Genomic DNA, 19660 nt, shown 5'->3' on the forward strand with positions numbered 1-19660 from the left:
TTGGGTACGCGACAGAACGAGCAGGATATAACACCTAAATCCAAGTACGTATTAAAGCTTGTGCCACATTTCAGGGATTTAGATTCCCTGCCTTAGTAATCATGCACCGACACGACTCCAACGCCTTTTCCATCCGCTGGTTTATCTTCGACGCTTGTGCTTTCACATCCAGCGTCTAAGAGCGAAAACTGAAGATGTCCGACATTCTTTACGGGCACCCGAACACAGCAGTGCCTAAAAGCTAACGTTAGCATTTCCCGTGGTGTTATGAGTTGAGCGAGACAGAAGGTAACGGCGAATAATGACGTTGAACTAATGTTTTTTTCAGGTGAAGCGGAGCTGGGGTGTGTTCTTTACACGTTTAGGGGGACATGGTGGTTCAGCAATGGGGTATTTGTCATCAGTAACGTTACTCGGCGACAGATAGGTCAGCTGTGCGGATGTTGTAGCTCAGCTAATGTTAGCTTACGTCGGCTAGTAAAGGGACGTTAACGTTGGACCTGTAATGGAGTCTTCACTCCGTGTATCTTCACCTGCTCAAATACTTCTAGGACAAAGTTGACATACTTGTACCTGAGTATTTTCGTGTCATGCTACTTCATTCCTTTCCTCCACTGCATTTCAGAGGAAATAGCTGCACTTACTGCAGTGACAGCTGTGTTTACTTCACACGTGTACAGATCGTATTCAGAGGTTATGAAGTATAAGGTTCTGTGAGCAACTAAACTGTCTGATGGTATAGAAACAAATCGAGCTCTAACAAATCTCTGAATACTGATCGAGCAAATAGTTGATTGAAAGTCTTCGCACAAAACAGGCGCAAAAACATGTGACGGTGCCGCTTGTTAATTGTAATGGCATTCTCACTATCTTCTGATTTATTCATGTTTTTTACAAACCAAACAATCGGTTAATCGAGAAAATAATTATCACAGTTAACCACACTTGAATGTTCACTTGCCTCAGCCTCATATGAAATGGTTAAAATGATATAAACATGATATAAACACCACTGCCAGCTACAAATATATATATATATATATATTTATGTATATATATTCAAAATGAAAATGTTTTGCTACTTGTAGTTTCTTAGTCCTCAAGTGAGGACTTGAAGGTTCTTGGTGTCAAAAGTAAAGTCAGAATCTTTGGGCTGTTGGCTGGACATAGGAGGACTTCTGAAAATCCCCCTTGCACTTGATTAATCAATAATGGAACTGATCTCATATTTGCAGTACTGTGCACACATTTCAGGCACCACAGATGCTCACATTCTTATCCACCATGCAGCGGCATCAGGCAGGCATCTGATTGCTCACAAATTCATTTTGCAGCATGCCAACAACCACCCAGACCATTGTATAATTTTTTATTGATAAATGATAACTATTCATGGCATGGCACGCTATTGCACTGCACAGTATGTTGTCGAGAGGTGTTTACTGTGCTGTTAACACCAGATTTAATGTTCAAGCTGTTCTCACTCATGTGTTTTATCTCATCACCTCTGTGTGCAGAGCTGGGAATGCAGCCTCCGCTCCCACCTGAGGCGGTCAGAGAGCTGGTGTGCTCCTGTCTGCACAGAGACCCCATAGCAGCAGATCTCCGCTGCAGCCTGTTTGTTGCTGCGGCGCAGAACTACAAGCGGGACTCTTTGCTCCGACCCTTCCCACCCAGATACATAAGTGGAGCCAATAAGGACTTTGAGGAGCTGGTAGGACACATAGAGACAGTGAAAATCTTTTGAACTAACCTATATTTCTGCTTACCTTTAAGGAAACATGCATCATTTCAAACACCCTGAAGCACTAACTGAAATGTGAAAATGTGAAAACATTTTAGTTTTTTCGTATGCACACAATGAGAATAGTGTTGGCATGATACTCACAATTGGTGGCAGTAATGTGCTGTTGAAGGTGTCAGTGTGTCAGTAAATACAGGTGAAGAAGAAGAAAAAAAAAGGACACATTCAAAACTAGAAGTTGAGTAGGTAAATGTTTCAGAGATAAAAAACAATGATGGTGATGATACAGGTAGGGTAGAAACCAAAAAAAGATTTGTATCATGTTGTTTCCTCCCTGCCATGATGTCACTTGTGTGACTATGATAATGACTTATGCAAACATATGCTTTTACCCAGAAGTGTCATTGTTCATTTAAATAGCCTTGTCTAATGCAGACCAACACAACTGTACTACTATGACGTCTACTCTGATGATGCCAATTATTGTCCATTTTTACGCGTTGATTCAATCAAATGTTTTATCATTGATGTCATGGACTGCATTATATTCAGAGGCGTTTTGAATATTCTGAAATGTATGACAATAGGAAGAAAAATGAGAGCATCTCACTATATAATGTCTGATACAACACAACCTTTAACTATGACCGCATTGATAATAAATATATAATTGATTTTACACATAGCTTTGTAAAGATGGATGTCGTGGCAGGGCTACGGTCCCACTGTTGATTGAATAGATGGTGTTCCTAATAAACTGTAGAAAGTGTGTATTCGGAATATTCCAATTTCAAAGTATTTACAATGAGCGTAACTAATACTATATCAAAACATGCTAAAATGTAATGTGTTTAAATATGTAATTTATTAGTCTACGTACATACACTATATATTTCATTACAGATTTGCGTCTTGTTTTTATGGGCACAGTCAGAGAGGATGACTCAGGTTCAGACAGACGGACGGATATGGCAGCCTTACAAACAGTAAAAGTGAATATTTTTCTGGGTCTTCCAACTGCTGCAATGGTATCCCAATAAAACAAAGTGTATTTTGTTCTCCAGCTGGCAGATGTAAAGTCTTTGCCTGGTGTTAGAGAGTTGGTGAGACTGCGACCTGGAGAGGGAGATCATCATCTGGCTCTCACACACTGGATCCTCTCTTCAAATAGCTTTGCTGTCAAGACACTTCAGAAAGATGAGGTACATCAACAAATCTATTAAGCACAGTTTCTGTCAGAGCTTACTATTTTGTTTACAGCGTGTTTCATCGATCTCCACCAGTATGCCAAACTGTGCAACTTGACAGAAAATGAACGGACTTCTGCGCCGGTGCCCGATTTCCTCTTTGAGTTGGAGTACTGTGACCAGATGAATGTCAGGTTCGAGAGGATGAGGACAGGACGAGACGTCTTCTATGCATTCCACGGGAGCCGTCTGGAGAATTTTCACTCAATCATTCACAACGGGCTGCACTGTCACCTCAACAAGGTCCGTCCAGTTTGCTGAAAGTTCCGAGTGGAAATCAGAGATGCCTTGTTCCATCTTGCATCTATTAAAATTTGGTTTCTTTTTTGGGGGGGGGGATGTGCAGAACTCAGTGTTTGGAGAGGGAACCTACCTCACCAGTGACCTCAGCATGGCAGTCCTCTACAGTCCCCACAGCAGCAGCTGGAGAGAAAGTCTCCTGGGTCCACTGCTCAGCTGTGTGGCCTTGTGTGAAGTCATTGATCATCCAGATGTTAAGTGCCAGGTCAAGAAAAAAGGTGCTTTGCCCCATGTGATGTATAGGATTCAAAGAATGGGAATTGTGTGTGTTTTAAATTGCTGCATATTAAAAACTTCACACTCATTTCAGATTCTGAAATCATTGACCGTCAGCGCTCCAGGGCGAAGAACAGTGAAGGAGGCGACGTGCCACAGAAGTACTTTGTTGTCACCAACAATCAGCTTTTGCGAGTCAAGTACCTGCTTGTTTACTCTCAGAAGAGAAACCTGTCCAGGTAAGAACCTCATGGGTCAAATGTAGTTTAGTGTCTCACACCCAAAACTTATGAATAATCAACATAACACACAAAAATGATATTTATACAGTCTTAACATATTATATTAAATGTTAAGACTGTGTTGATATAGCGAAGTGTAGGGAAAGTTCTGCATAACAATAGGAATTATTGACACAAGTTCGCCAATAGTTTTACCGGCACTTTTTCATAATTTTATAAATGAGGGAAAAGTCAAACTACACAAAGTAGTTGACAAAAGCTCACTTGATTGTTCTTTATCTTTCAATCGTACCATGTGATTTGCTCACATTTCTTTCTGTCTGTTAGCCATGTTAGCTATATAGCTCTTGGTCACAAGCTTAGAGTGTACATAAAATGGACGTAGACTACAGGTCCAGAAGGTGAAGCCAATGCAGAACTGCTGAATCCTGTATTCTCATGAATGACCAGCAGAGGGCGGCTCCACCAGTGGCAGAAAGAAGTCCGTTTCTATAGAAGTCTATGAGAAATTGACTCTACTTCTCACTTGATTATAAACGTCCGTAAACATTTTTTTATGGTCTCAATATCTAGTTTCAAGTCTTTTTCAAAACAGCACTATGTTTTTTTGTAAATTATGGCTCCATTTAGAGTAGAATAGATGATAAAGCACTGCAGTTGTTGAAAAAGGCTTCTGTGTGTTTTTTCTTCTTCAGACATTCCCGCAGCACCTCCTGGTTCCTCCGTCACCACTTTGCCATCATGATGAGTCTCTACCTTCTGCTCCTGGTGTTCATCGGTGCCTTAAACTCCACCACCTTCGTCTCCTTCTGGAGCAAACTCTTCAGGTGACGAGAAAACAGGACACACGGCCTGGATGTGCTTTATCCATTGTGCCTTCCTGACCGGAGTCTGACTGGAGGCCTGAGCAAAGATGCACCTTTATACTGTTTTCCCTTTGCAATTGTTCTTTTCTTTATTTATATAAGTAGTTTAAATTAGTAGTTTTTCCAAGATTACATATCTTGTCAAATTACAGCTAAACCCAGAGCTGCTGTCATGTACTAATTCTGTTGAAATGTTTTAGAATACCTGTTCTACATTTTAAGAATGTTATGCAATGTTTCATCTGGGATTTTTAATGTTAAGTAAAGATCCAGTTTTGTAGAAAAGCTCTGTTGCTGCTGTGTTGTTTTAGTCTTCTGGGATCAGTTTTCCAAACCACTGCACACAGTGTAGCTTATTTGAAAAAAATATATTGTTCCGTACAGAGGATGACTAGCACATTAACTGACTGTACGGAACCTCTGATTCCAGTCTATTGCTAAAGCGATAACAACCCAAAAATGAACATTTAAGAATTTGGTGTTCAACAGCCAAGGTCAGCGTGACCTCACAAAACACGATTTTGGTCAGAACTCAAAAATTCACATGACATGTTTTACACAAATGTGTTAGAGGATTAAATGATGGAGACATTTCATGTCATCATAATGTTCTAAAAAAAACATTTAACACAATAACCCAAGAACAGAAGGGAAGCGTGAGACGATATCTCACATTTGGTCAAATACTGCCACTGTGAAACTGTGGTGGTTGCTGCTGGGCTGGAGATGTGTGTGAAGCACATCCATGTTTTATAATTTTTACATATTTATGTAATGTTTGAAACCTTGTCTACTGTCATGGCTTCAACTTTGTGTCGTATTAGAATCAGCTTCATTGGCAAAGCATGTGAAACACATACAACCAACATACTCTTTTTTTGTCTCCCAGTAAACTTAATAATACAGCAAATGGAACAAGGAAAAAAAAAGGTTAACAAAGGGAAGTCAAATCAATTTTATTTATATATATCACAAATCATCGTGTACATTTATTTTATTCCTTCAAAGTCGTCGCTTCGTATGTCATGAGTCTGGTTGGTGGAGGTGTACAATTGTGAAGTGAGGTTGTATTTAATCCGTATGGACCATTTAAAATGAAGGTCTTGTGGGATAGTTTGTGAAACTGGAAAAACATGAGGTGCTCACATTATTTTTAATAATTTCAGATGTGCTTGTTTTTTCCGTAAAGCAGTAAACATTTAGCTGTATGTTCTGCTCAAGGAGACAGGTTTGTTAAAATGTATTACAGTTTTTAAAATTAATACAATTTACTTTTCATTGATATTGTTTCAAGGGTTTGAATGAGTTTGATCAGTTATAAAATTGACTTTAAAATCTTAAATTAGTAGCAGTGGACTTCAGATGAGGCTTGTATTAGACCTCTAAACATCTAACTGGAATCTTTGCAGCTGCCTCCCCTCATATCAAAATCTAGTTGAAGGCCACTCTTTTATAACCATCTTCTGTACTTTTCTGTCGTTCCAGGGTTTTGTGTTGTATTCCGACTTTAACAGAGGCTGGCTGCCTCCGACAGGGCACGTTTATTACAGCTGGAACGCTGACAATCCTTTGTTATCCATTGTTTTTATCAGTAAAAAAAAAAGCGAGTCGGATATATGGGATTGATAACGGAGGCGGTCGGCTTTGGTGACAGATCCTGTCGTCCTGATAGACACATGATATGCTGATGTGTATACACAGAGGTGTAGGAATCGACAAAAGGAAGAGTATTTTGGACATTTTTCTGAAGTTGGACTGTATCAGGATTGCAAAAGGACATGTTATCAACTGAAATGACGTCATGTACTTGATCAATAAATTCCAAACAAACAGGAAACTGTGAAGTTTTAGCATTAAATTGAAAATTCCTGGTACATAAAATAAAAGTGCATATTTTAGACCAGTTTGAAAACAACTTAAATCTTGTATTTAACTATTATCCCCTCCCCTGGCTCACCCCGTTCATTTAGACACAAGTCAAACCGGGAGCTGCACAGTTTCTTTCTTCAGCCTGATTGAATACTGTATAATATTCACTGATGCAACCGACTCACGAGTAAAGGAGATGAAAGAAAACACAGGCCTTTGTTTTGGTATGAAAACAGATTCCATCTTGCGAAATCTCTCAGATAAACGGCCCCTCGTCCTCAGAAATGTCTCACATTTGAAGGACACAGAACAAACTGCCCATTGTTGGTCGACGCTTTATTCCCTTTCTGCACACACTTCATTATTGCTGCCTCATAAACGCTCTGTTATTCAATAACCATCAACTATCAGGGGCGCCGCGATGGCAAAGGGGACTCGAGACATTTCACTTCTCCTGTAAACCAAGAAAACCTGGGTGCAGTCCAGACGGTGGAGACGCGGCGGTGGACTGACGCAACAGTTTCATTCACTATACTGTTATCATCCCATATTCCACTTGATTTACTCTCCCCCAGGGTTCGTTATAAAAATCTCTCTGGGTTGTCTCTACTTTGGTTCACCCATTCATGATTCAACAATCACTAAAGAGGGGGTTTTGTAAAAAAGTAGCCGTGCTTGTGACTAAGGTGCGAAGGTGCTTTGAGCTAAATGCTCAACATGCTGATGTTTGGAATGTCATCAGTTCTGCATGTAAAGTATTGGGTCTTTATCCTAAATGGGCCATGGATGACTGAACTCAATTTCATGAAAATAAATCTAAGTTGTTGACATATTTCAGTCTTTGATGGACAAGACATGTGCCTGCAGCGAGCAAGGCCAAAATCTGTATATGACACTAAGCAAATGAAATGCACAGCAAAGTGTTTAAGTACTATTTACAGGTCAGTGTGAGATTGAGTCTCAATATATAAATACTTAAAATCCATACGTTTAATTCATCTCTGATGGAGTCTTGAGTGCTTATGTCATTTATCCTCCTATAGCAAAGACAATTTATTCTTAATTCTTAAATCTGGTCCTATAATCTAATCCTCACATCTTATTAAACTTCAGTGTTCCAGTGGAGAACTTGAAAACATGGAGAGCACACACACAGGCTCAAACATGAGATGCACAAAACGTATATATAATGAAATATGTATAAACAAATTGTAAAACTCAAGCTTATATAAAAAAATGCACATACGGTGACATGCATCCACCTTTGTCCAACCCAGTCATAGCAGAATATCACCAAATAAATAAAATCGAGTACAGTATGACATGGAATTTTATTTCTCATTATGTAAAATACACATCATTTCACATGGTTACATTCAGGTTTACACGGCTTATAAAATGAGATACTCATAGTTTAGAGATAGCTGCCTCTTTTAAAAAAAAAAGAAAAAAAAGTGCTACATGAGCTTGTGAAGAATTTCTCTTGGACTTCTCTCTTCCTTACACGAGGAATTAACTTGTTGTGTTGCGACAGGCCGGGACAAAACACACGAAATGCCCCGCGGGATCACTCTGCAGAGAGGAACGACACAGAGTTGGATTAACGGATGAAGGTGTTTCAAAGGTCGGACATCACAATGAAGAAACACAAGCTCTCCATTTGATGTTGACGCAGCTTTTGTCGCGCTTTTTTTCCTCCCACCTACCTGCAGGTCGTTGTGCCACACGGGACTGTGAGCTGCTGTCAGGTGATTGTGCACACACTTCCCAAAGCGGCGTAGACAGCTGGAGTCCGAGGGGGCGCAGGTCTGGGGACAGGTTGGGGGTCGGAGCAGCAGGCAGCTTGGACAGGAGGTGTGCTGGCAAGAGCCCTGGCACGTGTCTTTCTGCAGAGACACAAACCTACAGAGCAGGAGAGTCAGATTTCTGTTACAACATGCAACACGAAAAGAGAAAAGAAGGGTTTGTTCAGGTTCATCGAGTCACCTGGCAGAGCAGATTTCAGACGGGTTGGCCTGACAGTATTCCCTGGTGCACTCCGGGTGACAGGACTCTGGATCCACTGGTTCGATCACTGCAGGAAACAGGAGAGGTGAATCTCTCGCAACTCATGAAACTCTGCCTTTGAATAGAGACTATTTACATATTTTCCTGAGCAGCGGGAAAAAAAAAATGAAAAAGGTGTCAAAATCCCCAATCTCGCGCTGCATCCGATACCGTATCGATAAGGGTGACAACTCCTCACCACGGAGAGATAAGAGGCGTAATGACGGCTTAACTGTGAGCAGGAACCTTTGATTCAAAGGAAGCCTTGAGCACACTATCGGTCCTCACGGCCCATAAACAGCATTTACTTTACTGGCAACGTTCCCACTGCAGTGACTTCAGTGGTTACTTGAGTACTGTAGTCGAGGTAAGTTTGAATATTTCCTTTTTTTTCTGCCACTTTATAATACTTCAACCCCGTTACAGGTCAGAGGTCAGGAAACGTTGTTCTGTTTTTAACTTCACTAGATCTATAGTTACTAGTTTCACTGTAGCTCTAATATTAGGATTCAAACATAATGATCTGGTTTTAAAATGTGATGCATTGCTGCAGGTGAAATTACAAAACTGTGTATAAAATTGTTAAGCTTCCGCTACAACAATACAATGCAGGTCATGTATGAATGAGTCAGTAATAATACGATATTGTAATGATATGACAATTCTGCTGCATGATTAATACTTTGACTTAAGTAGCATTTTGACTTGTGCTTGTATTCTTACGTCTTACGTCTTGCTAAGTTTATCCGTGAAAAGGTTTGAGGGCTCACAACATGTGTTTATGTTCTGTATGAATCTTGTGATGCAAAAAAACCCCCAAAACTGCCATCTCTTTTTCTTTAGAAAATGGTGATTCATGCATTTCTTTTGTCAAATTATACCAACGATGTTAAATGACCTGCTCGACACTAAACTGAGGTGTAGTCCCACCTGCTCTGCAGACCCCTCTGCGCTCCTTGTCCGGCTTGTCATCAGCCGCGTCCTGGTAAACGCAGACCAGGCCCTCGTCACACTTGCCCAGATAGTCCCACGACCCCCCGCAGGTCTCCCCCTCTGTCCGGGCGCAGACAGGGCAGCAGCCGCAGACGCCCGTCGTGACGCCACCTTGACACTGGAGCTTCAGCGCCCGCCGGGTGGAGCAGTGTATCCTCTCGCAGGGCGGGCAGTGAAGGGCCTGGAGCTGCCGGGCAGCCCCCGAGGGCGTCTCCTCGGAGCCCAACGCCCCCACCAAGGCACTAAAGAAGATGAAGAAGAGCATCCACATCCTTGACAGACCTCAAGTTACCCTGAGGGGAGAGCAGCTGTCAGCACCTTTTATACACCTGGTGAAGCTTCATACGTTTATGAGCCACACACCTCCACCCCCCACCAGCAGCCAATAGATGAGGGCAGGGGGGGTTTCAATGGGTGGATTTTGTCTAAAATACACAGTTAATTATCCCCACGTCTTATCTACACACTTTGATTTTGTTTTGAAATAATTCTTCCTTCTGAGCACCGTCAGATAAGTGTGATGAAGACTGGCCCCCTTTGTGTTTGCAGTCACATGACCTCTGGAAGGGGCAATTCAGTGCACAAGTGCAATCAGTTAATGACCTATTTCTTCAAAGAACAATGGGATTAGGACATCAACAGGTTATCTGATCGGGACAAGTTTCCCGTATCCAAATGAAAACTGGCAGCTTGTCTACAGATGGACACGGTCACTTGGAGTTATATCACTGAAAAAAGGAAATTTAGGAAAGTAAAAATATATATGTTTTGCATCAGAAAAGTAATCAAATTTTAAGAAAATATTCCTGCGGTTCAAGGTTCAAGTTTTGTTATTGTCCTTCCAAACATCTACATGAAAAGAACAGAATTCTGCAAGAGCAGGTCCCCGTGCTCATCTTAAGAAATAAATAATTAGTATCTAAAATAGAGAAAGAAATGTCTAAAATAACAAGTTAAAACATTGACATTGACTGACATTGACTTATCCCAGCTAATATTTTGCAAATTTTAACGAGTAGCAAGTTACAACAGTGGTTTCAAATGATCCCAGCAGAGGAACAAGATTGTTGATTCTTAATTTCAGAATCCTATGAAATGACATGAGTTAAAGTATATTCATCTATTATTATTCACTGCAACTGATTCCAAACAGAATTATATGATATTAAGATAACCGTGTTGTGGTCTAAAAAACATACAATACAATACAAATGACTATTGTTATGTTATGCTGTTGGAATAACTGGAGTATAACTGAAAAAAGCTTCTCAGTCAATGATTGATCTGGACTCCTATGGTGCCTGTGGAGAAAGTGACATGTTCCTTTATGATCAATGAAGCAGAAGATTATTTTCTATATTTTGATTTAAAAAAAATTAGAGGAATGTTTCTTAAATCAAGACAAAGTAACTGGTTTTTATTAACTGTTTTTTTTTTGCTGTTCAACAATCTTATATAGGTTCTAGAAAATATTCTTTTGAAAATAGATTCAGTGCTTTCTAAGATGCAGCAGACACTCTGCCATCTGCTTGATTACTTCTACAGTTGTGTTTACTCCACAAAGATGTTTTTCTCATATGACCTTGAATTGAGATTGTGACGCCAAGGTCAAGATTAAAAATCAAGCTAATTTATCTTGTCTACTGCTTCGTTGTACTGGAGTAACTATTACACACCAAGGTTGTATCATTTGAATTATTAGTAGGAAGCGGAGTCTTATGAAAATGAATTTATTTTCAAGGAAACCATTGAGTAACACTGAATACAACAGGAGTGTGATCATTCAATAGTCAATAAAACTCGTGACTCCCACATACAAGACGTCTTGGAAAACAAGATTTGAAAGCAAACTTGTTGGCAATTTGCTGGTGCTACAATTATTCTTTTTCTTTTTTCAAATCCCCACATACCAAATTGAGGCGATACACACCTGTGTAGAAAAGTGACAAGATTTGACATTAACTTACAAAGGGCTGGATGTCAAAGTGCAAGATGCCTGAACCCCCCTCCCCTCCCCCACCACTCGTCATCAAAGAGGACGATCACGGTATTGAAATCAGAGATGGAATCTCAAATACAAATCTCAAAAATTATTGTTACGCCATTATGGCTTTGTATTCAGTTGAGACCCTATTCTAGCTTACATTACATAGCTTTAAAATATCATTTCAGAAACACTGTCCTCTCAAAGATACATTATCATTATTATTTTTAAACTGCACCTTATTACAGACAACTGCATGTAATGGAGTAAAGCTTCACAGGGAAAAATGCAGGCGTACAACAGAAAAGCAGCATTTCATCAACAACTTCAAACAAAACACACTAACATCTTGTTGGTTTATAAAAGAAACCGAATCGAAGAATACGTACTAAAATCTGAAGAGAAAAAAAAAAGACTTAAAAACCTCGGAAGAAAGAAAAAAGTATGTACATATATTTACAAGTAAATAGAGTGAATATTATACAGGTTCGACTGGCCGGTCAAAGTCAGGCTGAAGCCAACGAGGTCCAAGAAAATCCAACACTGCATGACATTCAGTTTAGTCAATCCAAAATGTTCCTAAGACAAAAGACCTTCCAGGAGGTCATCTTCAAGGTCACACCGAGAAGAAGCGAGTGAAAAGTAAGGTCTGTTTGTTCTGAGGCGCGTTCGAGTGCATATGTATAAAAAAACATCCAGGACTTTTTTTTTGACTCAAACATAAGCTTTCAATTTTTTTCTCTTTTCGCACGATTTAAAAAACAAAAAACGATAACAAGGGCAACAGAAGTCCAACAAATATATCCCTCTACGAGTCAGGTTTTTTTTCCCCCCATTGTCGATACCACCTCGAACTGAAAGGTGAACACGAGGTCGTCAGTCTGGAGGAAGGAGGTTGTGCAAGCGAAACTGCTCTCGGATGTGAGGTCTCACATCTTCATTCTGTGACAGAAAGAACAGGTGAAATCAGCCCAACTACTAGAACACAGACCTTTTCATTCCCTGTCCATGAATAAGGCTTCGAGTTTCACAGCATTATACTGAATGATGTTTCTTTTGTCCAGTATTTTGTAAATGATTAGTTCTTTGTTCTTGTTTTCGATTGGGCAAAAAATTTGAACTGCATTTGATTTTACAGATTCAAAACATTGTTTACTATTCTACTAATAAATCCAGAAATCTCCGTCTTTCTCTCTCCTTTTCTGTCTGCCTCTTTTGATTTTCTCGACATCTGATCGACCTCAAATTCGACGGTTGTGTTGCCGACGAGCTGCAGAATTGCAGTGTCGACTGTGAAGGTTTTTGGATGAGTGGTAACAAACTGACAGTATGGAAACACCTGTACAAATGGAGTATTTGTGGCATCACACCAACCTCTCATATTTAGAATTTCTAATATATAAACAAAATTGTCTGTATCCCTGTAATAATAATGCCTTAATCATCTGCATGAATTAGGAGCCTAAACATGACAAGTTAATTAATTTATAAACTGCTAAATCAATACTACAACATTTATTTGGAATTTTTGGGTATATAACACCCCAGAAACTCTAACAATACAGTGTCCCTCAGTGAGTAACAGGTTCTGGTTGGATGATGTTTTTCTCTTGTATCAATTGGAGAATCTGTGTGTAATATTATATGAACTGTGCATCAGAGCATCCAGACTTGAGCATCTCCACATGTGAAAGTAGGTGGAATATTCATAATGGACCACAGGAGAATGTATGCTGCTGATCTAACCGGACAAAAGCTAAAATGTTAAAAAATCACGACACATACCAGCTCCACAAGCTTCTCCAGGAAAGGAACGAGCTTTAGAAGTTCGTTGTCATTTCTATCCACAAACCAGCTCTCTATTGGGATTCCGTTGGAAAGCTGAAAAAGACGACATGTGTGGATGAGAATCAGTGTGACACAAACACTGGTCTAAAGAAAAGAGAAAATCGTTTTCACTTTTCAGAAACTGGTTTACCTGGTAAGCAAAGGCTTGGGGTGAGTTGTCGATTATTATCGTCTTGGAAAGATCCCGTCCGAGAATGTTTAGGTCTTTAATATAGTTGCCTTGAACGCACACACAGTGCTCACGAAACAGCCTGTGTCTGAGAAGGAGGAGAGAATAAGAGTTAAAACATTCAATGAAGTAACTATGGCAAAGGAACAAGACATATCAACTCTTTGGTGAAAGTGATAAACCTTACAAATAAATTTGTAAAACAGGTTTGTCCTCTAGATTGTTTATTTCACAGGAGGAAGTGGAAGTTAACTCTGTATCCGACCAAACGAATACATTCGTGACGAAAGATCTCGACCACACATCAGTCAGACGTGTGAAGGAGCAGGTCAGAACGCAGGAGTGTGTATGGACGATTTATAGAAACATTGATAAACATGTTGATGTTACAGCCTCATCTGTCCCTCTGACAGGTCTCACGTTTATCTTCCATCACCTCCTGAGGTCAGAGTGTTGAGCGAGTCAACTTTTGTGGTTGCACCATAAACTGAAAGAGAATTTCCTCGACTTTAATGTAGCTGTACATCTTGTTAAATCTACACTGATCCTCGAATTCCATCCTCTTCACTAAAGCCAACTGAGAACAGGACAACAATTCTATCCCTGTTTCACAGATATTAATATAGGATATATACGGCCTTGAATTATTTATTTCACATCCCGTGTCAATATCTCCCCTGCAGTATATAACAATAATATTTAATATTATCATTAATCCATTTTTAAACATGGACTATACGTGGATAAGCAGCAGCAAAAGTGATGGAAGAATTAACCAATTTAAAGTCAAAATAAGCTATTTATTCAATAAAGATTATTCCAAGATTTCTTTACCAACTTTAACCTTTTACAGAAAATGAAATCAGACCTGCACACATACAGTACTACAAAGCTGTGTGCAACCAAATCATTTGTTACACAAGCTGCTTCAGAGTCCTTTGTTTTCACTAAATTAATAAAAAAAATAATGATTAGATTATTTCACTAATTTGACTCACCTGACCAACTGTTTTTTCGGATCAAGGATGTTGAGCAACTTGTCAGCGTAGACTTTCTTCGAAGCCGTGAAGAGAATAATCTGAAATTTTGAATGGACAGGATAATAACACATGAGTTACAGATAAACCCAGACTAAACAAATACCGTGTGGTAAAGAAAAGACATCTCACCTCATACTTTTGAGACATGCGCTCAAGAAACTCGCGGAAAAAGGGTCTCAACCGAACATACACCTTCAGAATAAAAAGAACAAACAAAATTAATTTAACTCAGAGCGGCACGTGGAGAAACTTTGGTGAGAGAACGAACTACGACAGTAAGTACCTGGTATATTACATCTTGAAAGAGCACAGGGAATGTCAGCGCTGCGTCTTCAAGCTCGTTCAAACTACAGTGAACCAGAGTTTCATCCTGACAGAAACAGAAAAAGAAGAGAAACGGGATGAAAAAATAAAAACCCACATCAAAGAGCACGAGCACAAGAAAACCTTTCGCTTCTCACCAGATCTAAGACGAGAGAAAACTCTGGTGTGCTGCGGGTCTTTAAAGGTAACGCTGGTTTGCGTGTTAACTGCTCTTCTGTCAGCGGAGGCACGTGCTTGATGAAGAAATACCTTGAGGCGGAGGAGAGACATCAAAACACCTCTTTATTTAACCAAGCTAACGAGGACCGTCCGAACGAAGAGGAACACTTTCTCAACAGCGAACGTTTGAACTAGCGCTGGTCACCGGCTCAAACGTGAACAATAAGGACACTTGCTTTAATACTCAATGAGACATTTCAATTAAGACACAATTTCAATACGACAAAGTGCTGTTTTCTGATGCCACCTAGTGGTTGAAGGTTTCAGACTGTTCACACTGAAAGTCACCATGGATGTGATCTCAGGTGAAATCAGACAACGGGCTCAGAGATGAAACATTAACCAAAGTAAGTCTCCAGTAAGAGTTTGTTAATTTTTATTTAACAGCTTTTAAAAAAAATCATTTTTCATAAATAATATTGCTCTACTTACGGATCAAAAACTTCCCACTCCTCATCATATGAGGTTTCGGCAGGAGCGGAGGGTAACGCGTGTGTGTAAACGCCATCTGGCACACAACCGGGAGCTGATGACGACAGAAAGATGGGACATTAGCTCAAATGTTACAGATCTTTCCTTCAAGGTTTTTCTTCACCATTCCCTCTGAAAACATAAAGTGTGTCCCTGAGGCTTATTTCTATATTTTCTACTACGGCAGATGCTATTAAAACGACAAATGACAAGAATGAGGCTTAATGTGAGAGCGCTTGTACCCGTTAATGGCGGCATGTCAGTTTCAGTGACGATCTCCCCTTCTTCTATGCTTGTGTCGGAGGTTATCTGGAGCCTCGGCGGCAACACAGGGTCAGTGTGAATAGTGATGCCCTCTGTGGACGTGAGCGTGCTGCTTGACATTTCCTCTGCCTGCTCAATGTCCAGCTGCTTCATGATTTCCTCCGCCTCCATCGCTTGGCCAGGAGAGTCTGAACCAGGAGTGGCTGGAAGAAGGGAAAACATGAAAGCAAAAGACACGAGTGGTCATTACAGTTTGGTCTCTTTTCTTTTTTTAAAAATCCTAAATGTTAAATATTTTCAGACTAACACATCTAAGGATAATTTTGTTTTACCAGTTTTAGTCGCTGGTGAGAAAAAGTTGAAGACTGGAGAGAAGATGGTTCCAAGCAGGGTGGTGCGTGGTGGGCTGCTGGGGGCCTCAACTGGAGCATCCAGTTTACCATTTGGTTTAATGGGTTTACTGTTGCAGGTCATTGTGTCTAAAAACAATAACCATAAAAACAAAATATATAGTTTTCAGTATAGGGAGTCTTTGTTGTAGCTATGCAACTTATCTCACTTCCTACGTGGACTGACGTACCTTTATTTGGACTTTTCCGGCAAACTCTGGAGACCGGTTTGTTGGAAAGGCCTCTAGTTTGTGGTGTTGAAGCAATTAGATTGCTGTCAGAATTACAATCAATACGACTCCTCTTGGCGGGGATGTCCTGCTCCACCTGTGGGGGGACAAAGTGGTAGGGGGTAGATAGATTTGCTGCTTAGAAATATGCAGATGTAATGCTATTCTTTTGGCATATGTCACGGTAAAAAATTGCTCAGTCCACATCTGAAAAGACAATCATTTTAGACACAAAGTTTAAAAAAACAGCAGCAAAAGGGAAATTGTACAAGAGCAGCTGTGAATCCTGATCTGTGCCCACCTTGACAGCATTCCCACGTATGAATTTCTTTATCGTGGAGAACAGGCCCGTTTCATTCTTCTGCATTTTGCCTCGACCTCTCACCAAGGATGGCTCCACCTCACAGTGTTTCCGTTTGGCCTGGGCTGGGTGGGTTTGACGCCGTAAGTTCGGCTGCTGAGGAGCTTTACGCACTCTCAGCCTCATCATGCTCTGCCGTCACATAGAAAAATCTGAAAAGGAAAAAAAACAACAAGAGAAATTATGATTTAATAATGAAGAAATATACAGAATGTTCGGTTACATTTTAGACTAAATTGTTCTCAGAGGTGTTTATAATATAATATTCTGCCCCCTTCATGTATTTATACATAAATATAATGTAGTTAAGCGACAACACCTCAATGATAAATATATTGAATTTGCACTTTTTCCAACAGTGTCATCAGAAACTGAACATTATTAACTTTGAATGTGTATGTGCTTACTGGTTTGATACCAAGCAGTGCTCCACTAAGTGCTCACTGCTTGTGTTGAAGTGTGACTGTCTGGGTAAAGTCATAAAAAGGCTGTGATTTTAATGTACATTTCTTTTTGCAGTATTCAGCAGAGAACAGTTCTGTTTCTCCACCACTCCACCAACATATGCACAGAAATGACATGTGGTTATGTTAGTAACTGAACAGCTCTTGACAGATAGTGGGGTTTTAATGCAGCTACTAATACAGAAGTGTCTATGAAACTTTGATAAGAATATATTGTATGATTTTCAATAGTGATCCCTTGAATTTAGTTATTAAGACAGGTGACCAAGATATGTACTAGGCAGGAAATGTTGCAGCTTGCTCTCTGGTAGAATTACCTTAAACATGCAATATCTTAACATGGCTGTGCTCCAGTTTTTACAGCATTTACAGTACAATGCCAATGTACAAGTTTGAGCTCATCCCACACTAGCAGTGCATTTATGGTAAATGTATTTATATAGCGCTTTTCTAGTCATATAGACTTTCCTTTACAGGAAGTCACATTCACTCATTCACACGATAGGGTTAAGTGTCTTGTCCAAGGACACAACGGCATGTGTACTGGCGAGAGCTGGGATCGAACCGCCAACCTTCGGGTTGGTGGACAAACGGCTCTACGTCCTGAGCCGATTTAGGGTCTGTTGATGTTTGCAGATATCCAGATCCCGTTTCCTTAAAGGCATTGTATATTTATTTTTAATACTTTGAAAATGTTATTGATCAACAGATCAGTAAAGATCAACTCGTGTTTGCTCTTCGTTTGTCGCACTGACGTCATAAAGTTGAGGGACTCAAGGTGACGTCAAAAGGAAGTGACAGTCTGACAGACCTGTCAGCGGAGTGGGCGGTGTACGTGATGATAAACATTAGTGGGAATCCGCAATGTGAGCCCCCCTGTGTGTTCAAGTTGAGCCGATGTTCTGCACAAATGCCTTCTTCATTGACGTTTGGCCGATACTGCTGCAAATCTCTGAGGCAAATGTTGATAATTGGGATGTGACGGCCTGCCCGCGCCGCTGACTGTCGTTATGTAACCAACGGGCGGGCTGCATTAACACCAACGACATGAGCTAGCGCTAGCACTGTGGTTAGCCATCCGCTGGCATCTGACACCAACGGGCCAAGCGCACAGGCGCCGCCGCTCCGATGGCTGGTGTCCCACATGCGTGGCGACAACTGGCGCCTTACAACCGCTGTCAAGTGGAATGAATCACGCCGTCAACCGGCTGCTGTCGGTGGGTTGTTCCGTTGCTAACGCTAGCACGGGTAGCTACAGTTAGCATCCAGGCTAACAAAAAAACGCGCAAAAAGCAGCAAAAGCAAAGCTGTGACAATATTCACTTCAGCCCCCACAGTCCGTCGGACACGTGTCTGCGTTGACATACACGTGTTTAACACCCGAACTATCCACCGACCCGGTGGTAAAGTACCGCCACATGACAGCTAGCTGCCCCGCCACTATCCTGTTTGGCTTCTATAACTATTTTCAGCCATTAGACTACGCCCCCTTCGCTCGCTAACGTTAGCCGTTAGTTAGCACCAGAAGGGGGGGGGGGGGGGGGCGGCGGACCTTTTTTTTTGTTTACATGTTGACGTTGTTTGTTGCTTACCGACGATCCGGAAAGCTCTCGAACCCCTCGCTGCGGCGCCGTCGGCTTCTCCGCCGCGACCGTGGCGGACCTCCGGCAGAGGTCGGGCCGTGGTCGTCGCTGCCAGCGGTGTCTGTCGCGCGGTGGCTAGTCACTGATCAACCATGTCTGTGGACGCCATTTCCCGCCTCATCACAAAACACAACGTCGGCGGCGCGCAGGAGAATGCGACACGAGCGTAGAGGAACCAACGTGGCGGAGCGTACGGGAAAATGGCTATGGCGCGCGCGCGCTCGTGTGTGTGTGTGTGCGTGCGTGCGCGCAGCTGGACGGAGGCTCACTCACTACCACACGTTATCCCTGCTGGTGTTGTTGTGTGACTACATGATGCGAGCTTATTTTAGTAGTACTTGGGAATTATGAGCATGATCTGATCTTTTTTTTCTTCTTCATGTCATTCATTCATCTTTTTTGCCAACCCATGTCTGTTGTTGTTGTCGTTATTAAATAAGTTATTTCCGCCATAGTTTTACCAACATTACAGTGTGGGATACAGATGGAAGAGAATATATGAATGACTGCATCACGATTAAAACATTTTTTTGTCAACATAGATTCCAATCACAGGGAGCTGAAAGAGTTTTAAGATCTGTGGACAGTTCTTGATACGAGATTTGAGTCGTAATAAAATCGAACAGCCTGTACAAACAGAAGCAAAAACGTAGCGTGACCTCATCAGTTACAAACTTGGTTATTTCATTGTATAAAAAAACAAATTCATGTTTCTTGCTCTCATAGCGTGG

General features: G+C 40.9%; 3 protein-coding genes and 1 long non-coding RNA gene across 4 annotated transcripts; 2 read left to right on the plus strand and 2 right to left on the minus strand.

The window, feature by feature from the left end:
* Window positions 1–130: 130 nt before the first annotated feature.
* Window positions 131–5775, plus strand: parp16 (poly (ADP-ribose) polymerase family, member 16). The gene is made up of 7 exons (XM_035643125.2): window positions 131–288; window positions 1518–1714; window positions 2809–2946; window positions 3028–3234; window positions 3338–3509; window positions 3602–3746; window positions 4445–5775. The coding sequence occupies exons 2-7, from the start codon at window positions 1526–1528 to the stop codon at window positions 4578–4580; spliced, it is 987 nt and encodes a 328-aa protein (XP_035499018.1). The 5' UTR covers window positions 131–288; window positions 1518–1525; the 3' UTR covers window positions 4581–5775.
* Window positions 5776–7796: 2021 nt separating this feature from the next.
* On the minus strand, window positions 7797–9985 carry si:ch73-330k17.3 (IGFBP domain-containing protein). Its single transcript, XM_035641327.2, has 4 exons — window positions 9461–9985; window positions 8471–8558; window positions 8191–8386; window positions 7797–8056 (listed from the first exon to the last, which is right to left on the minus strand). Exons 1-4 carry the CDS (start codon window positions 9792–9794, stop codon window positions 7997–7999), a joined length of 678 nt encoding a protein of 225 aa, XP_035497220.1. The 5' UTR covers window positions 9795–9985; the 3' UTR covers window positions 7797–7996.
* LOC118314729 lies at window positions 8292–12150 on the plus strand. Its single transcript, XR_004794711.2, has 2 exons — window positions 8292–8897; window positions 9374–12150. It is a non-coding gene; the product is annotated as an uncharacterized LOC118314729 (long non-coding RNA).
* Window positions 11238–19180, minus strand: ctdspl2a (CTD (carboxy-terminal domain, RNA polymerase II, polypeptide A) small phosphatase like 2a). The gene is made up of 13 exons (XM_035641319.2): window positions 18879–19180; window positions 16763–16974; window positions 16423–16558; window positions 16175–16321; window positions 15821–16045; window positions 15540–15633; window positions 15026–15137; window positions 14848–14934; window positions 14694–14756; window positions 14523–14602; window positions 13486–13612; window positions 13293–13388; window positions 11238–12449 (listed from the first exon to the last, which is right to left on the minus strand). Exons 2-13 carry the CDS (start codon window positions 16949–16951, stop codon window positions 12384–12386), a joined length of 1422 nt encoding a protein of 473 aa, XP_035497212.1. The 5' UTR covers window positions 16952–16974; window positions 18879–19180; the 3' UTR covers window positions 11238–12383.
* Window positions 19181–19660: the final 480 nt, after the last annotated feature.

The sequence above is a fragment of the Scophthalmus maximus genome, chromosome 7 (genome assembly GCF_022379125.1).
Source record: "Scophthalmus maximus strain ysfricsl-2021 chromosome 7, ASM2237912v1, whole genome shotgun sequence".
In the NCBI taxonomy this organism is placed as follows: Eukaryota; Metazoa; Chordata; class Actinopteri; order Pleuronectiformes; family Scophthalmidae; genus Scophthalmus; species Scophthalmus maximus.

Excerpts from the sequence above, each read along its gene's own strand:
- ctdspl2a (XM_035641319.2), bottom strand. The coding sequence starts at position 16,951 with ATGATGAGGCTGAGAGTGCGTAAAGCTCCTCAGCAGCCGAACTTACGG. Across the intron at positions 16,322-16,422 it reads CCGGAAAAGTCCAAATAAAG|ACACAATGACCTGCAACAGT; the intron begins GTACGTCAGTCC and ends TATTGTTTTTAG. Across the intron at positions 14,757-14,847 it reads TTCAAGATGTAATATACCAG|GTGTATGTTCGGTTGAGACC; the intron begins GTACTTACTGTC and ends TTTATTCTGAAG.
- parp16 (XM_035643125.2), top strand. The coding sequence starts at position 1,526 with ATGCAGCCTCCGCTCCCACCTGAGGCGGTCAGAGAGCTGGTGTGCTCC. Across the intron at positions 2,947-3,027 it reads AGACACTTCAGAAAGATGAG|TATGCCAAACTGTGCAACTT; the intron begins GTACATCAACAA and ends GATCTCCACCAG. Across the intron at positions 3,235-3,337 it reads TGCACTGTCACCTCAACAAG|AACTCAGTGTTTGGAGAGGG; the intron begins GTCCGTCCAGTT and ends GGGGATGTGCAG.
- si:ch73-330k17.3 (XM_035641327.2), bottom strand. The coding sequence starts at position 9,794 with ATGTGGATGCTCTTCTTCATCTTCTTTAGTGCCTTGGTGGGGGCGTTG. Across the intron at positions 8,559-9,460 it reads CAGAGGGGTCTGCAGAGCAG|TGATCGAACCAGTGGATCCA; the intron begins GTGGGACTACAC and ends TGTTTCCTGCAG. Across the intron at positions 8,387-8,470 it reads TCTGAAATCTGCTCTGCCAG|GTTTGTGTCTCTGCAGAAAG; the intron begins GTGACTCGATGA and ends CCTGCTCTGTAG.